This window comes from Oryzias latipes, chromosome 16, assembly GCF_002234675.1.
Source record: "Oryzias latipes chromosome 16, ASM223467v1".
NCBI classification, from domain to species: domain Eukaryota; kingdom Metazoa; phylum Chordata; class Actinopteri; order Beloniformes; family Adrianichthyidae; genus Oryzias; species Oryzias latipes.
Window position 1 is genome coordinate 9,948,135 of NC_019874.2, and position 19,268 is coordinate 9,967,402.

At 40.4% G+C, this 19,268-nt stretch overlaps 1 protein-coding gene across 3 annotated transcripts; it reads left to right on the top strand.

Moving 5' to 3' along the window:
• The first annotated feature begins 281 nt into the window (after positions 1-281).
• On the top strand, positions 282-16,873 carry cep85 (centrosomal protein 85). Of its 3 annotated transcripts, XM_011484963.3 has the most exons (14): positions 282-428; positions 1,264-1,318; positions 1,419-1,550; positions 4,921-5,693; positions 8,393-8,523; positions 9,597-9,714; positions 9,822-10,007; positions 11,242-11,394; positions 11,482-11,636; positions 11,751-11,868; positions 12,595-12,645; positions 13,291-13,398; positions 13,470-13,713; positions 15,394-16,873. In XM_011484963.3, exons 3-14 carry the CDS (start codon positions 1,433-1,435, stop codon positions 15,555-15,557), a joined length of 2,319 nt encoding a protein of 772 aa, XP_011483265.1. In that variant the 5' UTR covers positions 282-428; positions 1,264-1,318; positions 1,419-1,432; the 3' UTR covers positions 15,558-16,873. The 3 variants fall into 3 exon arrangements, with proteins under 3 accessions (XP_011483265.1, XP_023819887.1, XP_023819888.1); XM_023964119.1 differs by lacking the exons at positions 282-428; positions 1,264-1,318; positions 1,419-1,550 and adding an exon at positions 4,188-4,366; XM_023964120.1 differs by lacking the exons at positions 282-428; positions 1,264-1,318; positions 1,419-1,550 and adding an exon at positions 4,602-4,838.
• The last annotated feature ends 2,395 nt before the right edge of the window (positions 16,874-19,268 follow it).

Genomic DNA, 19,268 nt, shown 5'->3' on the forward strand with positions numbered 1-19,268 from the left:
TAATAATAATAATAATATAATAACACTAATAATAATAATAATAATAATAAATAGTGGTTTAAAGTTCATTCATATTCATGCTGCTGTTCATGTCACGTCATGTTTTCTTTCAATTGTTAACGTTTATCTAAATAATATTTATTAAATATTGATACCGGGTGTAGGTTGAAAGCTTGTACTCTGAAGAAAAAGCTGGGATAAAATCGGCAGTTGGGTCTGCAGTGAAGCTCCACACCTAAGCGGGCGGCGCTGCGTTATTAAACAAGCGGCCCCTGCGTGTCTGGTTGGCTGGCTGCCATCAGAGGGAATCAGTTTGCTAGCGGAACAACAACAGCAGCAGCAGCAGTGGCTTGTACAGATTCGGCTTTACTTATTAGCCTGAAACCGAGATTTGTTTATTGCAATTCCACGTCTATATGGAGAAGAAGGTAACTTATATCCATGCTCCGCTACACAAAATAGAAGTTTATTTTTAAACTAGAGTCGAAAATGCGACAATAGAGAGGAAAAATGAGACCAACTCCACGCTGAGTAAACCGCAAAGCTGTGTTAGCTGCTAGCTAGCTAGCTTGTTCGACGATTTGTTACGGATTAGCTAAAATGGGTGACGGTACAGGCTAGCGCATCTTTGAAAGATGAGCGACGAGGGGAAAAATTCTAAAAATTAAGCCGTTTTAAACAGTTAATCTTTAAACGATGTGTATCAGTTCAAACCTATATTTAAATTTGTTTTAAATGGCTAAATGTTAACTTGGAGGTTGTTTTTTAGTCAATTTGAGTTTTAAGAGCCAGCTTTTACAGTTAACCTCCGTAAACGTGTTGTTTTTTTTGTTTTGTTTTTTTAAATTACTGCTATATTATTTTGGCTTCCATCAGGCATTCAATGATTTAAAGGTACGGTTATGTAAGTCAGGGGCTCGTGTTATTTTCGCCGTTGGCGCCGTCGTTCTTGGGTAGTTTATGTGTTTGTGAACACACGAGGGGACAACATAACAGCTGCTGGGTCCTGTGACATAATTGGTATTTTTAAAGATCTCCCGTGACAGGATTAATGTCTGTATTAAGAGAGATCTCCTTTGTCCTTAATGATGTAATTTAAGAGTTTAAAAGTTTGTTTTGGAATAAATCTGGTAGATCTTTAGATAAGTGATCTTATTTCTATAATATCATGACTTTTATCATTAAGCCTCATTTTGACACATTTGTTGCATTATTATTGAATGGTAGTGTTTGACATGAGGATTATTTTATTGTTTGTTTTAGATGTGCTCTCTCATGGAATGACAACCTCAGAGATACTTTGACTCCGAACCAGCTGGTATGCGGACACTCCATCTGTCAAAATGGCCAAATGTCTGTTAAATCTGTGTTGACATGAAGCTTTGCTTTCATTCTGCTACTTCACAAACAAATGCTAGCTCAAATCGCTGACATGGAGTGGCAGACGCCAGCTGTGTCAGAGAAGTTCCAAAGCCGATTTGGCCGCCGTCCTGGAACATCTGACAGCGGGGACACCGGTCTTGGCACTTCAGCATCTGACAGCACAGAAGGTGATGACTTTTCATTCTTTCTTTGTTGCCCGCGAGAGTGTTGTGTAACAGTGAATGAACTCCCCCTCGGATGAAAATCACGTTTTTTTTGAGGTTTTGACATATACTTGTGGCTATTTTCTTATGACAGAGAGCAAATGTAGTAAAAAGTCATTTAGTTTTTGCATTTCTGAGTATTCCTCCTTATAATTCGTTGTCAATGAAACTGTCGCAAAGACGCTCAGTTTGAATTAATGAGCTGCTGTGATGTGGCAATGGGCCAGGACTGCGTGCGCATTCTACAAGCTCCCTGATTTGCCCTGTGCAGAAGAAGAGAAGATGGCACATTGCATGCATTTCTGCATGCATTTTAAGTGCGTCCAAGACTGGATTTTCTTTATTTCTGTAATTGTTGGCTGCACGTATTTAAAATTAAACTTAAGGTTAAGTCCCAGAGGTGTTCTTTCTCTGTAACCAGAGAGGGCAAAAATAAAATAAAAAGAATAAGACCAGGGGCCCTTTTTTATAATTACCTCGATTTAAATAATAAAAAATAAAAAATCCTAAATTTAAGGAGGCCCGAGCAGGCTGGCTCCCCATTCCGCAGCGGGTCTCTTTCTGGCCGCCAGCTCACCTCCCGTCATCCTAAACGTAACCCTTCCTCTGGGTTCATGCAGCCAAGAAAAAAGTTCAACACTGCCCTCACGTATTTCAAAAATGATGCGCCAGTAGACACTTTCTTCATCTTGTTTTGCTTTTCAAGTGAATTCAACAATCTGCATGTGCATCAAACCAGTTCTGTGCCACATCCAGTGCCGTTGAATGCGGAAATGCAGCCTAAATTATAATGTAATTCTAGGTACAATCAAGTAATAGTTTATATGAAAATAATAGTAATTGCACAAACAAAGTAGAACAAGTGGGGTACAAAAAAGGTGTAGTTTTGAGCTTTAAGTTCTCCTCCATTGGAGTTGAAGCTTTCAACCGCAAGTGAAATGTCATTTTTTTCATAGAACAGATTTCCTCCATAATGTCTGTCCATTGTTCCAGTGGTTCACTTTTCAGCACCTTTGGTTAGTTTTTAATGTAAGATTTGATACATTATTCAATGGTAGTTCCACCTATGTTTTAAATAACTGTTTATATGAGGTGTTTTATATATTTACATAGGAAGGGAAGTTGGGTAAAAATAGAAATTCCTATTGATTTGATTCAATGGCAGTGGTACCCAGCCCTAGTAGAGTGTCCATTATTCAAGGCAGGTTTGTTATTGGAAAGTAGAAATAATAGGAGCATGTTATTGGATGTTTCCATATTTTCACAGAAAGGACTAAAAAACCCAACTGGAATATTTATCTGAGGTGCATCAGTATTGTAGGGTTTGAACCTGACATAACAAGCTTTTAACGATTTAGCATTGTGGATTCTTTGGTGTTTTTTTTTAAAGATTTTTTTTCTCATTCTGTATAGTAAGAAGCTGGAAACAGCAGGAACATATGTTGAGTTGATTTTGCGCTTGTTTCTGAGGGGAAAAAACGTTTCAAAATGGATAGTTTTTAGCGTTGCACTAATTCTGATTTACTCAGTTCAGTTCAACTCTTTATCTATTCTTTATCTATCCTGTGGTTATTCCTGTTTTGCCTTTTGTCAAAACTCACAAACTAGGTGTTTGAAAAAAAAACCTTTAAACTCTGCTTTTTGAATGGAATTCATCGTTATCTTTAAATGTAATTTTCAAGCAAAACACAAAAGTTTGCAGAAGCGGGTTGCTTTTTACTCATTAAATGTTTGCAACAGCAAAAAAGACACAACTCTTGGTAGATCTTTGTTTCTTTGGTCTTCCTCACTAAGCTTACGTCTACTTAAATTAGCTTTGGGAGCACAGTCTGTTTACAGTTATAATTAGTCTCTCCTGCCTTTTGCTTTAAGCAGATGAGGTGTTTGTTCTCTAATTTCTGAGCTTGTACATGCAAAACCCCACTTCACATATCTGTGCGTGTGAAGTCTCCTGGAACACGAAAGAAAGTTTCCCTCCCCGATTCTGTTTGTTAAAAACACGTTTTTGCAGCTGCATGAGAGCTCCACACACTGCCTACATAATCGCTGTGCCAAATGAAGTAAAACCAAAGCATGTTTTTGTAGTTTGCATGCCTAACCCTTAAACAGAACTAAACAGCAACAGGAACCATGCTTCAGCATTAACAACGGTACATGTGTCCCACCTGCAGGAATGTCTACAGAGAAAACATTTCTCAAATGTTGTTGCTGCAGAGTAGTTTAGACTTGTTCTGGCCAGAACCAGTGAAGCCTCAAGGTTTTTTATTCCCTTGGTGTATTTGAAGGAGTAAAGCGCTCCCACCCTTCATTCTGTTTAAATATTTCCAGTTATTTGATCAGACTGTGGTTTTAACTGGGAAAAGATGATCCTTTGCAGTTTTTGACTGTTGATGTGTGTGTCACAGTGGGAGGGGGCAAGGTGCTTGAATGAGCGGCACCCACAGATCCTCCTGTAATGTGAGAGGTGGGCTAAATATACCCCTAACCTTTCCTGTGTGCCTGTTTTGTATGCTTCTGCTGGGAGCCTGTTGCCGGCTGGCTGGACTGTTTCAGAACGGGGAGGTTTTGGGGCGCATAGCCAGGTAGCTTGCAGTGTGGTTAGCTGAAGCTCCAGCGGTCGTCTCAGCGCTGCCCTGAAATGCAGAAGACCGGTTTCCGCTATGACTTAAAGTTTCACAGCTGTCGCCCGAGTTAAGCGTCTGAAAAAGATGTCCCAGCCGTGTGATTGGTCTTTGGGTTCAAGTGACTTCCCGTCTTTGAGAATTCAGCAGGTCTCTGAGGTTTGTGGTGTAGTTTTGTCATTTGAAGGCGTGTCTGGTGGGGTTGATCGTTCTCTCCTTCAATTTTTTAGGGCTTAGGATGGTGAACATTTTGTAGCCTGCAAAAAGAAATGAGTCCAATGTGTTCTCTGTTGTGTAATCTGAGGGAGTTAATCCGTATGTTGGCAATGGATGTCAATGTTTATGTTTAATTTAAAGGAAAGACATTTTAATCTTCCCTTTTTTTCCAGCAGCTAAGTTATATGGTGAATTACAACTGCCTTATTCTGAAGGAAACTCTAGCTTTCTTTAGGTAGATTCTCCTTTATGGATCATGAATATTATTGTCTGAGCCTTGGTTTAAGTCTATTATAAGCCCGTCCCCTGAGCTGCGTCAGTCAGAGCTGGTTAATTCTTTCTGTGGTGACACCTCATCATTGAAGTAGGCCACCCATAAATCCTGCTGCATTTCTCATTTCCTTCATCCCAGCGGGTAAAAATAAAGACAATGGTTTGCTCTTGTGCTCTTTACACTGTTTTTATTAAGACGTTATTTATGTTTTTTTTTTTTTTAGATTTCTGCAGTTCCAGCAGCAGTCCCTCTTTCCAACCCATCCGCAATCAGAACCCCATTCCCACTGCACATGTCATGCCATCAACAGCGGGCGGCCCGGCCTCAAATCACCAGTCGTTTGGTCAGGAAGACGCCTTGTCCTCCGCTGAGGGTCACAGATCTTCATCAAGCTCAAGAACCACGAGTGGGTCCATATCAAAGTCTTCATCGCTCTGCAAGTCTGCGTCTTCTCCCAACTTGGACGCTCAGGACGGAATGGGGGTTGATCCTGTGAGAGCCAGGCCAGACTGCCTGAGCCGCTACCGCAGTCTCATAAACGGACTGGACCACTCGCTTTTCCCCTCAGACCGTACACGGGTGGATGAAGGACAGAGGTTTGATACTCCTGACGTGGAACCTACGCTAAACCAGTCGGCACTCATAGGGGGGCTCTGTCCGGATGGAAGACACCAGTTACAGACGACAGGGATTAGAGAGGCTGTGGACTGTGCGTCTGATGCCTACAGAGGAGGTTTGGAGCACAGCTACAACGTTCTTCCTGAAGCGAGGCCTGGTCTCTCTGGAACATCTGATCCCTGTAATCAAAGGGGCAGTCAACTCGGTGCCGCAGGACTTTATTCCAACCCTCTCAGTCTGCAGACTCAAGCTTTGCTGAGGGAGCATGTAGGCCCCAAAGGGTTCGATCCTATGCGGCAGGACAGATGCAGTGAACTTTCCAACTGGCAGCAAAAGCAGCACCTGGATAGTTTGCGCTTGCAGCTGGAACAAATGCAGGTAAACAAGGCCCACACGTCCTCTCTGACGACTGATCAAACATGCCATCCTCTTCTAGAAACAACACAGTATGAGGTTTAATGTGTCTGTATAAATTAAGGCGTGGGGTTCACTCATGATGGAGCTTGTATGGTATCTTTCTTGGGTATCTATACTTTAATATTAGTTTAAAGACTCATTTTAAGTTAAGCTTAAAATTGTATGTCTGGGTATTTCTTTATTCAAATCGCAGTGAATCAGGAGCAGATGAAAAAAGCAGATTGAAAAAGAGCTTATTTGTGATGTAGAAAATGATGTGGCCAACCACAAGCTCCCTGCTCCGCTCCATTCTGATGCATCCACTGTCAGGCAAACAGATCCGTGTACGTCTTTGTTTTCCTCGTCTGAGCGGGCAGCTGGCTCAAACTGTACGGCTGGAAAGGTCTGATATTGCTCGCCATTTTTGTAGCACTGCTAATGTTAGGTTGGGGATGGGAGAGGCTCTAAGCTTGCTGGAGAGCATGAAAACAGGTGGAAGATGGGAAGGGGGGCGGGATTGCTCTACACTTACATTCCTGCCCTCAGCTGGGAGGCAAATTTCAAATGAAATACTCTCGCACTACAGAAAGTGTCCTTGAAATGGACACAGGTTTTTTTGATTTTGTCTTAAAATGGCATAATCACAATCAAGACTACTGGGAACTCTTATAGAATAGATCAAAAGTGGGTTTTCAAAGACGTGGTTATTATAATTACTCATTTGTAAAGGAAATGTAACTAGTTAGCAGTTGGAGCCTAAAACCTTTCAAGCAGTTTTTTAATGGATATTATTAGGGGTCAGTTTGTTTCCAAACAAATGTCCAAACACCAAGAGGTGCCAATTAATTGTGATTAATCAAACAAATGCTTGTTTTTTTATCACATTAATCAAATTTTTAATCTAAAACTATTGTGTTCTCAATTATAAAACACATGTCCAACTATTTGCTTGCATGAACCTTTTATTTGAACTCCGCACATGCCGTGCCGCTGCTTTTATGTCATCCATGTGCGACTTTGCAGTTCTTAACAGAGCTAACGCAAACAATTCTGCCTCAGACAGACCAGTCTGGTTCAATCCTAGGAATAGAAATCGATGAATCGGTTAGTTGTTCCACCCCTAATATCTGCCGTTTTTAAGCATTTTCAGGCTGAGCTAAATTTGACAAACTATAACCAGCAGCCTTAGAAATAAGGGGGAAAAAATGGTTGTCCTCTGGACAACCTGGCAAGTAATAATGTTCAACAGCAACGAAACCTACTCACATGTCAGTACTTACATCTTTATTTCTTCTATACATCTAACATCAACTGCCTCTTATGATGGACATTTAATAAAATCTTTAAATATTAATAACAAACATTTTGCTAAATATTGAAGCATCTGGTTACACAAAGTATTGCCATGTAAATCAAATACTGCTACGGTCAAATGAAAATACTTGACCTTACCCTATAATATATCAGAAAATTGATTACATTAACCAACACTGTAACCCAATGAGAATTTTTAAAATTTAGAACACTTGTATGGACTGGGACTAGTACAGCATTCCAAATATAAAGTAATATTTATATGATGAAAAGTTAAATAAACACATATGTAAATGATACCATGTTTACATTGTGTGCTGCAGTAGCAGTAAAGACTAATATCCCTGATCTTTTAAACAAGACATGCAGGTACAATGTTGTCATTTTTGAGAAGTAATTTCAGACAAGTTCCTCAAGGGATATGTCATCATCATCATCATCATCAACGTCCAACTCAGTCTGCTAAAGCTGATGCTGCTCACGTCTTCAAGCATCCTCGGTTCGTTCGGAGGTCACGTGACATCGTTCGTGTACACTCGGTTTTATCTTAAAAAGTCGGACGTCGGTTTCCTCAAAACTTTGAAAAATAGTTACCTAATACCAAAATGTTGAATAAAAGACCAGGTTGTCACACAGACAACCATCAGGTTCAGTTTTGGTTGTCCTCTGTGAAATCTGGTTGTCTCGGACAACAGGATAACCGCTTATTTCGAACGCTGAACCAGTGAACAGTTGGAGCCCAAAAACTTTTTTAAACATTTTCTGATGGATATAATATATTTACCAATTTAGCTAGAAGATTAAAAAAATCACAACGTTATGGAGTGCACACAACAGTCAGTAGTCCTTGCCAGGTCATATTTGACCTTTATCACCACAAATGTTAGAATTTAAAAACATATTTTGTTGAGTTAAAATAGTTGTGTATGAGGGTTGGATGAAGCTTTATTCCAGTGCAAAAAAGCGAAATGAATTCTAAATAAGCAAAATAAGGGTCAATAAGCTTGCGCCGAGTTATTTGTTGCAACTAAAACTTCTTTAAACTTTTATCTCATCAAAATGTAAAAGTGTTCCTTAAATCTCCTACAGCAGGTTTGCATAAATGTAGAATCTGTGTTTGAAACTGATAGAATGAAGGTCTCCAGTCAGAAATGTAGTCAAACCCAGAACTTCACTGTGACGGCGTGTTTTCAGATTCTGCTCTAGCTCCACTGTAGTCGTTGCCACCAGCTGCTCTGTAAGCTCTGACGGTTAAGATAGAAGGTGGTGGAACTGGGTCATTGTGGATAAGGTCATTCATTTGCAAATCAAATATGTTTTTCTACATGTGTAATGCTTCTGTCCATTTCCCATCTCTTCTGTCTCAGTTAATGAATGCAGGAGTGGGTCAGTACCCGTCTTTGTATTCTACACCGATGCAGTCGGTGTCAGGAAAGTGGGACGCTCTGGTCAAAGCCAGTGAGAGTCTGCTGAAAGAGAAGGAGCTGATTATCGAGCGGTGAGTGCTCCTTTCACCAGACGGTTGGATTTGTCATTAATATATCAACACATATAAACCTTGCAGCTAACCCCACTATATCTGTTTAGGCTGTCTATTATGTAAGGGATAATAGCCGACCAGGTGTCCATTATCAGAAATTATACCATGGTGAATTCCCGATTCTGATTGGCTGGTGGCTGTGGATTAAAAAGTGATGATGGACCGTGATAATGTACACCTAAAAAAGAAGTTCCGGTCACATAGCTTAATTGTTCTATATCACTGCACTGGCTTCTTTAAAACAAACTATTGCTTCATCATCAGGACAAAGACTAGCGATTAGAGGGGAACTTTCTCTCTGAATGGATGCTTTATTTAACCCAGGGTTTCCCAAACCTTCTGCAAGAAGGGCCAGATTTGGTGAGGTGAAACCGTGTGAGGGCCAACCATTCGGCCTGCATGATTGAACTTTTTTGATAAGATTGAATGCAAATGAACATGATTGGTGTCGGCCCAGCTGTTACCATGACAACGCGCCACATCACGTAGAATGTGGCGCGTTGAAGGAGGCCTGTTATAAGCATGCAGAGGAAATGAAGAAACAGGAAGAGAGGGTTTGTGCTTACCAAACATATCTTTTTGTTGTAAATTAAAATTATTTGTTTAAATATTTATGGCATTTAACAGTGAAATGCATTAATAACTCATCAGTTTGATGGTGTTCTGTGTGATGAGCAACAGTAGGCAGACCAGCACTGCATTTCTGATTTACGCCTTTGTGAATTCAATTGTAATGTGAATGAAGTTGTAGGTCAGATTTTTGTACACATTCAGGTAAAAACAGCGGAACTGTCAAACAGCTAAACCTAGCAGCTTTACAGATGCTTCTTCAATTAGCCAGAAGCTGGAAATTTGCTGCAGATGATTTTTTTTATATATGCAATCTTTTTTGATGTAATTTATAAGAAAATATGAACCTTTGCGTCTTTGAATATTCCTCTGTTTGTGAAACCGGGCTTCTTCCTGTATCAGGTTATCCACTTGTATTCCTGTTGTTGTTTTTTTGACCATTGCGTTCTGTTGCCATGCAGACAAAAGCAACACATGGCCCAGCTGGAACAACGTTTGAGGGAAAGTGAGCTGCAAGTCCACGGGGCGCTTCTGGGCCGGGGAACATCTTTTGGGGACATTTGTATGCTGCGTCTTCAGGTTAGCAGAACCATGCTGTGAATCCTGAAGCTGACAGTAACCTTTGTTTTTGGCTGTTGCCACCTCCCTCTGGAGCTTCTCCCCCTGACTTAGACACCTTTTCGCAGGAGGCTCAGAGGGAGAATGCCTTCCTGAGGGCTCAGTTCAGTGAGCGCACCGACTGTGTTGCCCTGGAGAAAGCAGAAGCAGAACGGAGGCTGGGGGTAGTTGAGGCGGAGACGCAGCGCCTGACGGGGAGTTTGAAGGAGGCCTGTGAGAAGCATGCAGAGGAAATGAAGAAACAGGAAGAGAGGGTTTGTGCTTACCCAACATATCTTACCTAAACCCACATGTTGCAATTTGGAGAACCACAAAATTACAACTTGAAAAAGCGATTTTGTTTTAAATTTTGGTTTCATTAATTTACCTTTTTCTGTTTTATCACGATTATGGCAGGTGAGGCTGAGCCTTACTCGCCTCACCTGACCGCACGTCACTGATATGTAGAATCTGTGTGGAGAAAAAATGTGTTTGTAAATGAGTGACCAAGAAAGTAACATTTGTTAATGGAAGTAGGAAAGTTTTAGGGGGATCTTTTTTACAATATAGTTACAATGTAAACGAAAGTTCATGCCTCCTAATTTAGAAAAAATATAATTTGGAATGAAATTCCAAATGGAAGTTAGATTCTTAATAAAATGTCTCAGCCAATTTATTTTAAAGGTATTATTTAATGTGCAAAAATCTAAAAAGTTAAGACCACCCTTATCGTAAGTGTTCATTACTACTGTTTTTTTACGTAATCGTTTCTGTTCCTCCAAATTAAATTAAATAGCATTTTGTCATTTTGGTTTTCAGAACTTTTTTTTCTTTTTTTAATATTTATTTATTTTAATTTTATTTTAGACCACAGGTGACATACAGCAAAAAACAAAGAATAACCTGTACATCAATTGTTCAAAGTAAACGCCATGTGGGATACAAACACCAAATACACTTATATTAAATTATAAAGCTGAGCAAAATGACATGTTTTGGTTGCTTTTTTGTTAGTAGTGGGGGAAATGGAGTTTAAGTAAAATCTAATTTTGGCTAGTAAATCAAGAAATCAGGGAGCTTTATTGCTAAATTTACTTTTGGGAATCGAGGATCCACTGGAAATTCATTTACAGTTATAATTTTTGGGATGATTTTCATTTCTGTTCTTCTGTTTTGGTAAAAGTAAAAAAAGAAGAAGAGAAAAACCAGAAGTTTTATAAAAAACACCTTATGTGTATTCTATTTTAATGTTTTTATGTCACCAATTTCCTTTCTACATTGATGTAACCAATTTCTTTCAACTATTTTAATGCTGCATTTCAACTTAAAAAACAAGACAGACGTCTATTAGTTTGCTGGTAAAATCCACCATAAAGCTGATTAGCTTGATAACCAGATTTAAAATGTTATGTGGAACCATCATTTACACAAAGTTCATTTACACGTTTGTTGTTAAAAGCTCCTCCTTCGTGTACAGGTGATTATCATACCTGTCTGTGACATTCGCAGATACGCAGTCGAGACAAACACATCAACAACCTAAAGAAAAAGTGTCAGAAGGAAGCAGAGCTGAAGAGAGAAAACCAGCAGCGCATCGAGACTCTGGAGCGGTACCTGGCCGACCTGCCCACCTTAGAGGACTACCAGAGGCAGAATAAGCAGGTCAGAGCAGTTCAGCAGCGTTTTGTTTTCGTCTCCTAATATGTAACGTTTTGACCCCTGGAGTTTGTGTGCGCTTTGGCCAAACAGCTCTTAGAGGCTGAGGAGCAGGCGGCTCAGCTACAAGAGAGGGTCACAGAACTGGAAGCCAGCCTGAAGACGAAGACCTCACAACTGCGAGGGAAAGAGACACAGCTGGAGGAACAGAAACGAAGGGAGAGGGACCTGCTGACAACCATCACTGAGTATGTGGCATCTGCTGGCTGGACACGTGAATGATCTTCTTACTGCAAGTACAAAGAGACTATAAGAACTCTGCATAATAGAGGTTTTGTTTGGCTTTCTTTGGTCCTCATCAGCATGCAGCAGCGGGTGCAGCAGGGTCTGGAGGATGGAGCCCGGTTGCCCTGCCTGGATGTTGACAAACTGAGAGGGGAGAACAACGCTTTAAGAGAGGAACAGCAGAAACTCCGAAAGGTGTTTGTCTTAGAGACGTGTGAAATGAGCCGTGCAGAGAAGCCGTTAACCCTCACACCCAAACACATACGTTGATACAGAAGTTCCAGAAGAGATTCAAACCCTTTAGAGACCAAGGCTACGTTCACACTGCAGGGCTTAATGCTCTATTCCGATGAGAAAAGTGTCAGGTGGGACAGAAGAGTTTCAGCTGAAAGGAAAGGAAAGGAAAGGTGTAGGTGTAGTGGTGAGAGCAGCCATGTTGTTCAGCCTAGCAACAGTGGCACTGAGCAAAAAACGGGAAGCAGAGCTGGAGGTAGCAGAGATGAAGATGCAGTTCTTCATCTCAGCTACCTCTCACTCACTAAGGTTCTCTTTGTGAGTGACCAGGATGAGTAAGATCAGGTATGAGGACATCAGAGTTCATCATGTTAGAGATCACCAACATTATATAATATCGCGGGCAAAATTGGTCCCGGTGTTGACACGTACACAACACACACTCTTTGAAATACTGGAACTCTTTGACCGTCTATGTGATCAACGTGGATCAACTGGTTCTGTCCCAGAGACGGCCGGCTATTCTCTGCGACAGAATATGATGATTTACGTTTATTCTGTACAAAATCGCTAAACTTGTTCTCAAGTAGAAGTGAAGATTCTGGGAAACATTTTCTTTCCAAAATGTTTCTATAAGTCTGGATTTCTGAAACATTTTTAAAGCTGAGATTTCCTTTTGTTTTTCAGGTTATTGAGAAGCAACTTAAAATGATGGAGCAGCTCAACTCTCAGATTAAGGTGTTGTTGTTTTCTGAAGTCTACATGATTGTGTTTTTTTTGTTGTGTTGATATGCTAACAAACTGTCAAAAAGAAACATTCATAAAGACAGAATTGAGCTTAAATTAATCATTATTGCAAAGCTTTGCAAACATGAATACAACATTTAGTTTTGTGTTTAACGTTTCTGTTTTGAATCTGTCTTTGTGTTAAATACAACTTTTCTTTGTATTGAATACAAAACCTCCTCCATAATACATGATGGGGTGATGCATTCACATTGAGTCCCAAAACATCGACACAGCAAAGCGAGAATGCAGATTGAGGCTCTTTTATTCATTTCCCATTATGGGATCAATAGCATTCTAAAAAGTTCTATTTTAGTTTAATAAACAAACCTCAATTTGAATCATTTATGTTTGGTGACTCGATATATATGCCTGTGACCCCATCATGTATTACGTTAACAGAAGTTTTGTGTTCAAGACAAAGAAGTTATATTAAAACAAAGACAAATTGTATTCAAAACAGAAATATTAACTGAAAAAATAATTGTACTATTTACCGTGCATTTTTTTCAAAGTTTTGCACAACTTTATCTTCATCCACATGTTTCTAATTGACAGTTGTCTTATGCTACGGTTTTGTCTTATCTGCGTCCACAGGCTTTGGAAGAGCAGCTATCTCAGGAAGAAGGCAGCTCCCAGGCTCTCAGAGAAGAGATGTCGGCCAAAGAGCAGAGCGTGTTGGAGCTCCACGTGGCCATGAAGCAGGTGAGCTGGACTTCTCTCAACGTGTGAAACATGCTAACTGCTCCTGACTGTTTTCTGGATGGCTGCTGCAGCTGTCTGCCCAGAATCAGGAGCTGATGGAGAAGAATCTGACGCTCCAGGAGCAGATGAACGATCCAGAGCAGAAGAGCTCCAACCAGGCGTCGTCCGTCCTCCAACCAGCAGGAGCTCAGCTCACGCAGAGGCTGCTCTCCGAGATCGCCTCCTGCCTTAGCGACCTGCGCTCCCTGTGCAGCATTCTGACTCAGCGGGCTCAGGGACAGGACCCCAACCTCTCGCTGCTGCTGGGTCTCACCTGTAAGCTCCACCCCTCCTATCCATGTATTCTAGCCTAGTGGTCCTTAACCCCCCGGCTGCACACCGGTTCATGGCTCACTTGATACCAGACCGCAGACAAAAATAACAATATATATTTAAATGATAAAATAACTAAAGAACGATTTGATTATTCCGGTTTTGTTTATTTTCTTTTTACTCTGCAGGAGTCTACCAGATTACTACTTTAAAAAAGTAATTAGTCATAGTTACTAGTTTAATTCCCCAAAAAGTAATTGAGTTAGTAACTCAGTTACTGCATTTTAAAAGTAATTAGTAACTTACTAAGTTAAAATATGTGAATACATTCAACATTTTTCCTCACCTGCCTCCAAACATAACAAATAACGTAAGTTCAATAATTTAATTAAAGTTCTACCAATAAAACTCTATTTTGTTTAATTCTAATAGCGAGAGAGTATTGAGGTGTAGAAATTAAAATATTTATCACAAAAAGATGCTGCGACAAGCTATAAATAATATAGATATTAACTTCACATAAACTGAATGGAAAGGTTTTAATCATTAACTTTTTTTAGTTTAATTAAACTAAATAGTTTCAACCATATTAACTGAGGAAAAAATGGAAATGTAAAATCGTTAACAAGACTAAATGCCAATAATAAAGTAACAATATGTCTCTGCTGCACTTCGATAAATCGCTCTTCTGTTGCACCATAACCTGAACTTTAACATTTTTCTTCAGAATGATCACACTACAAAACTGTGGCAAGAAAATTATGAATATTCTCTTTACATAAGGAGAAAAACCTACTTTGATTTAAAGTATTAACATATTTCAAGTATCCTATAAGTGATGTCTTTATCTTGGTGTTCTCGTCATTAATGTCCGCTGTGACTGAAAGCTCAGTCCTGCTGGATCTTTAAATGACTCAGACTCTACAGTGTACAGCAGGAGCATGAGCTCCACAACATGCTTTGCAATAAATACGTTCAGTTTTTCTTGTTTTAAGGGTGTCGCGAGAGAGAAACAGAAAAAAGTTTGGGGTTCAGTGCTTTTTTTATTCTTTATTTGAACGACTTCAAATGGACGTTGGTAATGTCTTTGTTCCGGGACACAAAGTGAATTTGACGTCAACCTTAGTTTCTTTTGTTTGTAAATAATGTGTATTTCCAGCCTGAAATGCTGCCTTGGTCGCTGAGACTTCCTGTTGTTGTGATGCTCTGCACATGCATTTATTGGAGAGCGTCAGCAGACACCCGCCCTCTTGACTCCATAGCCAATCATGTTCAGATGGATAATAATGTACAATGAATCAAGCTTTAATTCAAAGACATGATGCATCTATTTGCCCTGAAAGATAATCTGAACCTGAGTTCAAGTTCTCAGTGTTGTAATGATATTCTATGAAGAAGAAAAAAGGTTAAAATCCCACAACTTCTACAAATCATCAACTTCGTTTCATTGAAAATGTATCAACATTTACAGGCAGTTTCAAATGGCTTGTAAACTAAATTTCATGTTGTAGAATTTTAATATAAACAATCGTTTTTGCCAAGAAATGCCAACATCGGCCCCATTTGGACTGGTCCATGAACCTGACATTAATCTAGTCCGTGGCTTAAAAAAGGCTGAGGGCCACTGCTCTCTGTAGCACACAGACATGGAAAATGTGTTAATGGAGTTTGTTTTTGTGTCAGCACCTCCTGCGGGGACGGAGCAGAACGAGGACTGGATGGATCCAGACGTGCTGCAGAAGAAGTTGGTGGAGGCCCAGCAGCTCCGTCGGGACGTGGAGGAGCTACGCAACGTGATCCTGGACCGCTACGCACAGGACATGGGCGAAAACTGCATAACCCAGTAAACCCCAACCCCACAGAAGCCCTCCTTCCCCTCCGCCGCGTCACACCAGCAAGTCTTTTCTCCAAGAGGAACAGATTTAGTTTCTGAAAACGAGGACAAAGACGAGCCCAGATGGGTCAGCTTCTGCCTCTCTGTGTTGACTGAATGACTGAAGCCTGTTAGTAGCTGAACTGTCTCATCACTTTGGCGAGTTAGTGTGCTTCACTTTAAGGGCTAACAGAAAGTGAACATAACTTACCTCTACTACTTGATCCTTTAAAGCGTTTAGTGATTTGAATCTTGCTGACACCGTGCTGTAAGTTACCAAACAGTCTTACTCTTCCTGCTCCAAACTGGCAGCGGACTCTGTCCTGCAAATGTAACTTATTGAAATCTCAACTTCCCTCTTTTGGGGAAGGATCCTTAAGTGGTTGACAATCAACTGAGTATATTTTAACCCGTGCTTTATGACTGATGCGCTGTTATGTAAAGACTCAACAGAGAGGTTTAACAACCAAACAGCTACTCGCACCAACAAGCCTACGAGAACATTTAAACCAAAGAAACTCTGGTTCTAGCTGTCACTCAAATGTGTCGGTGTTCACGCTGCAGCAGAACACCGACTGAACACCAGCATGTGCCTTCGTCCCGTTTTGGAGGCTCAACTCCTTTAGTTTCTGACCAACAGGAAGGACTGCCTGCACCCGGCTCTTCCATGGCAAGTTTTCCTGTCAGTGCATCAACCAGTAGGACAGCCAACACATTCCCAGACTCTGAATGTAGACGCTTTCACTCCTGCTAGATCAATGCATCAAAGGGAAAGGTTTCTGAGAAACAGTGTTAACTGTCAGTATTTATTTGTCTGCTTTGAAAGCTTTCAGGGGTTCAGCAAACCTGTGTAATAGTTTGCTAACATTCAGACGTGAAGGTCCCATGAAATGGATTTTAGATGTGTTTTTATTTAATTGTGTTGTGTTTAAAAGAAGCCGTGTTGAGGCGATGGGAAGGGCTGGCTGGATCATCCCAAAAGACATTGTGGGGGAAAAGTTCTACTGTCTTAGAGTACGAGTGGTGCAGAAAAACCGTTGTGCAGGAAGGAATTTGATTAAAAAATATGCAAGAAGTGAAGAATTTGTCTTAGGAACATTGAAGCCATATTTCATTTCATGGGACCTTTTATCTCTCGAGTAGCACAAAGTTTGACTCAGAAAGTCTCTGCAGCCTTAACGCCTCCAATTTTTTGCTAAAGGGGAAAAAAGACGTTTATATTTTCATACTTTTGTTCTTGTTTGTATTTGCATATTTTAGAAATAAAGATTTTCAAGATTTGGTTTTCAATTTTTGTCCAGTTTAACTTTCCACATTGTGATCATGTCTTGATTTAGAAAAGGGTTCAATCATTCTTTCTTATTTTGAAGGAGCCTGTCAGACACTCGAGTGCAATTCAGAGATTTTCTTCAACTTTTTTAAAAAGCTTCTTTTCTTTTTATTAATCCGTGCTGGAAGTTTCCTTCTGTCAACCAGCAGGCTGTCCTCACTGGAGCATTGTGGGTAAGTGCTGATAACCACATCGGCCTCCTGCGCTGCAGTGTTGAGGAGGAAATACTCCTCATACTTGTGTTTTTTGTCTGCGCAGACCGTTTCTGAGGTGAAAATGGTCTTGCATCTTGAATAGCTGCTGCTAAAAACTGAAGCAAAAATGGGTCTCAAATGAGATTTATTCTTTGGTAATTACATAATCTTTTATCTTGGACCTCCAAAATATGAGGGTTTTTTTTACAATCCCATGTAGTAAAATTTGCCTTAACTAAAGAAAAATGATCTAAATGTTTTTCACATTTACAAATTACCCTGAAATAAAAAAGATGTTGACAACAAAACTACATTCTGAAGAGAAAAACAAGGTAATTTTTTCCTCCTCTGTTCCTGCATGATTGCATTTCCTTTACCCCTCGGTTACTGTTTGCACAGCAGGGGTTTCAAACCGATCATGGAGATGCTTCTTTGGGAGTCCGATGAAAAAAAAAAAATACTCATGTTAATGAAAAACATCAAAATATGGCGCTCGCCTTTGACAGCTTGTTTAGGAGCTGATCTTTGCCCTTCTCTTCTACCATCAGAGGAACAGCGTAACAACCCATTTTTCTGCAGATTGCAACAGACCTGAAACAAACCCTGCAGCTGGTATCTGACAACATTGGGGGGGTTCCTCTTCCTCTCCACAACAGGTGAACCCTCTACCTGGAAAGGCAATCCATGGCGGCCCGTCGACGATGGCGTGTGCCTTTACGTGCAGAAAAACAGCAATAGGAACGGACCTGAAATGGTCCACCATCTGGAAATGTGTCCTGAAGCTCAGTTGGAAAGTCTCCATCCACAATGTCCTGCATGAACTGATGTCAAAACCAACAAAGATGGAGTGGAAACCACTAATTATTGCACAAAGAGCAGAATCTTCCTCTCTTGAAAGCTAACCTGGGTACTTTACCCCTAATATGAGTGAAATGGGCCATTAGACATGACGATGCCATTCCTGTAGAGCTTCAAGATCCTTCCTTCACAGCTTCGTCCTTCTAGCTGTCATTTGCACAAACAAATCTTTTTCAGCTGCTATGGCGTTCAGCTCATACATCTTCTGCAGAATGGGGTCAACATTGACGTGCATCCCCTCTGCCAGAGGACTTCTCTGCAATGAGGAACCACCAGCATCAGGATGCAGTGTTGAGAGGAGACCGTGGATGAGTGTGTTCATTCTCTGAATCCGTGTCTAACCGTTTCCCACCCGGGTCAGGCCAAAGTCACCCAGAAAGTCCTGCTACAAAAAAGCTCAAGATGAGGAGACATCCACTGACATCTTCACATCTGACATGTGCTGACATCTTCACACACGAATGTTTGGATCACCTCGATGAGTCCAAACACATCAGACTCTTGGATGTGTGCATCAACACATCACCAGATTCACACTGAGTCTGCAGCTTCTGCTCTTAAAGTGAAATCTTCTTTCCCTTCATGGACGTAAAGCATAACAAAGTGTGCACTCCCACAGGTGTTTGTGTGTTTTTGTATGTGTGTTCACCTTGTTTTCAATCTGTTTGTTCTAGTGAGGTCAATCGCTGCATGAAGATGTGCACAAGCTCAGAGCTGTAAGGAAGATCCTCTCTTCAAAACCCTAAAGGAACAAATATCTGAACCTGACATGATGGTGTAAAACAGACAAGAAGATTGAACCGACCCTGAAGAAGAAGAAGAAGTTCTAAGCTTTTACCAGTCTTCTAGGTAAATGCAAATGTGAGCGGGGATTTAAGAGTTTGCCTTAAAAGATGAATTATTCTCACCCATAACTGTCTGGAAGTCTGAAAATTAGAGCGTGGGACAGTTCAAAGGAGATGTTTAAATTTGGCACATTAGTGGTTTGTATTTGACAACCATATTTATAAAAACAATAAAACATTTGTGCGACCCGAATAATTAACTTCTGAATGGAGTTCTGTTCCCCTTGATGCAAATTCTTCCTGGGGAGCACTTTTCCTTTGTCCCTGCAGACCATACATGATTCACTACCACTTAATCATGTATTACCATTCATCGATTTACAATTTAAAAAAATAAAACAAACCTGAATATCAAAGTTAAAACAAAAATGTATTATTTCCTGTCTTACCCATTTTAATTCAAGGCTTCTTGCAAGGGAGAACGCCTCTTTTATTCAGCAGCGCTAACGGGGAGCTCG

Excerpts from the sequence above, each read along its gene's own strand:
- cep85 (XM_011484963.3), top strand. The coding sequence starts at position 1,433 with ATGGAGTGGCAGACGCCAGCTGTGTCAGAGAAGTTCCAAAGCCGATTT. Across the intron at positions 1,551-4,920 it reads AGCATCTGACAGCACAGAAG|ATTTCTGCAGTTCCAGCAGC; the intron begins GTGATGACTTTT and ends TTTTTTTTTTAG. Across the intron at positions 11,395-11,481 it reads ACCAGAGGCAGAATAAGCAG|CTCTTAGAGGCTGAGGAGCA; the intron begins GTCAGAGCAGTT and ends TTGGCCAAACAG.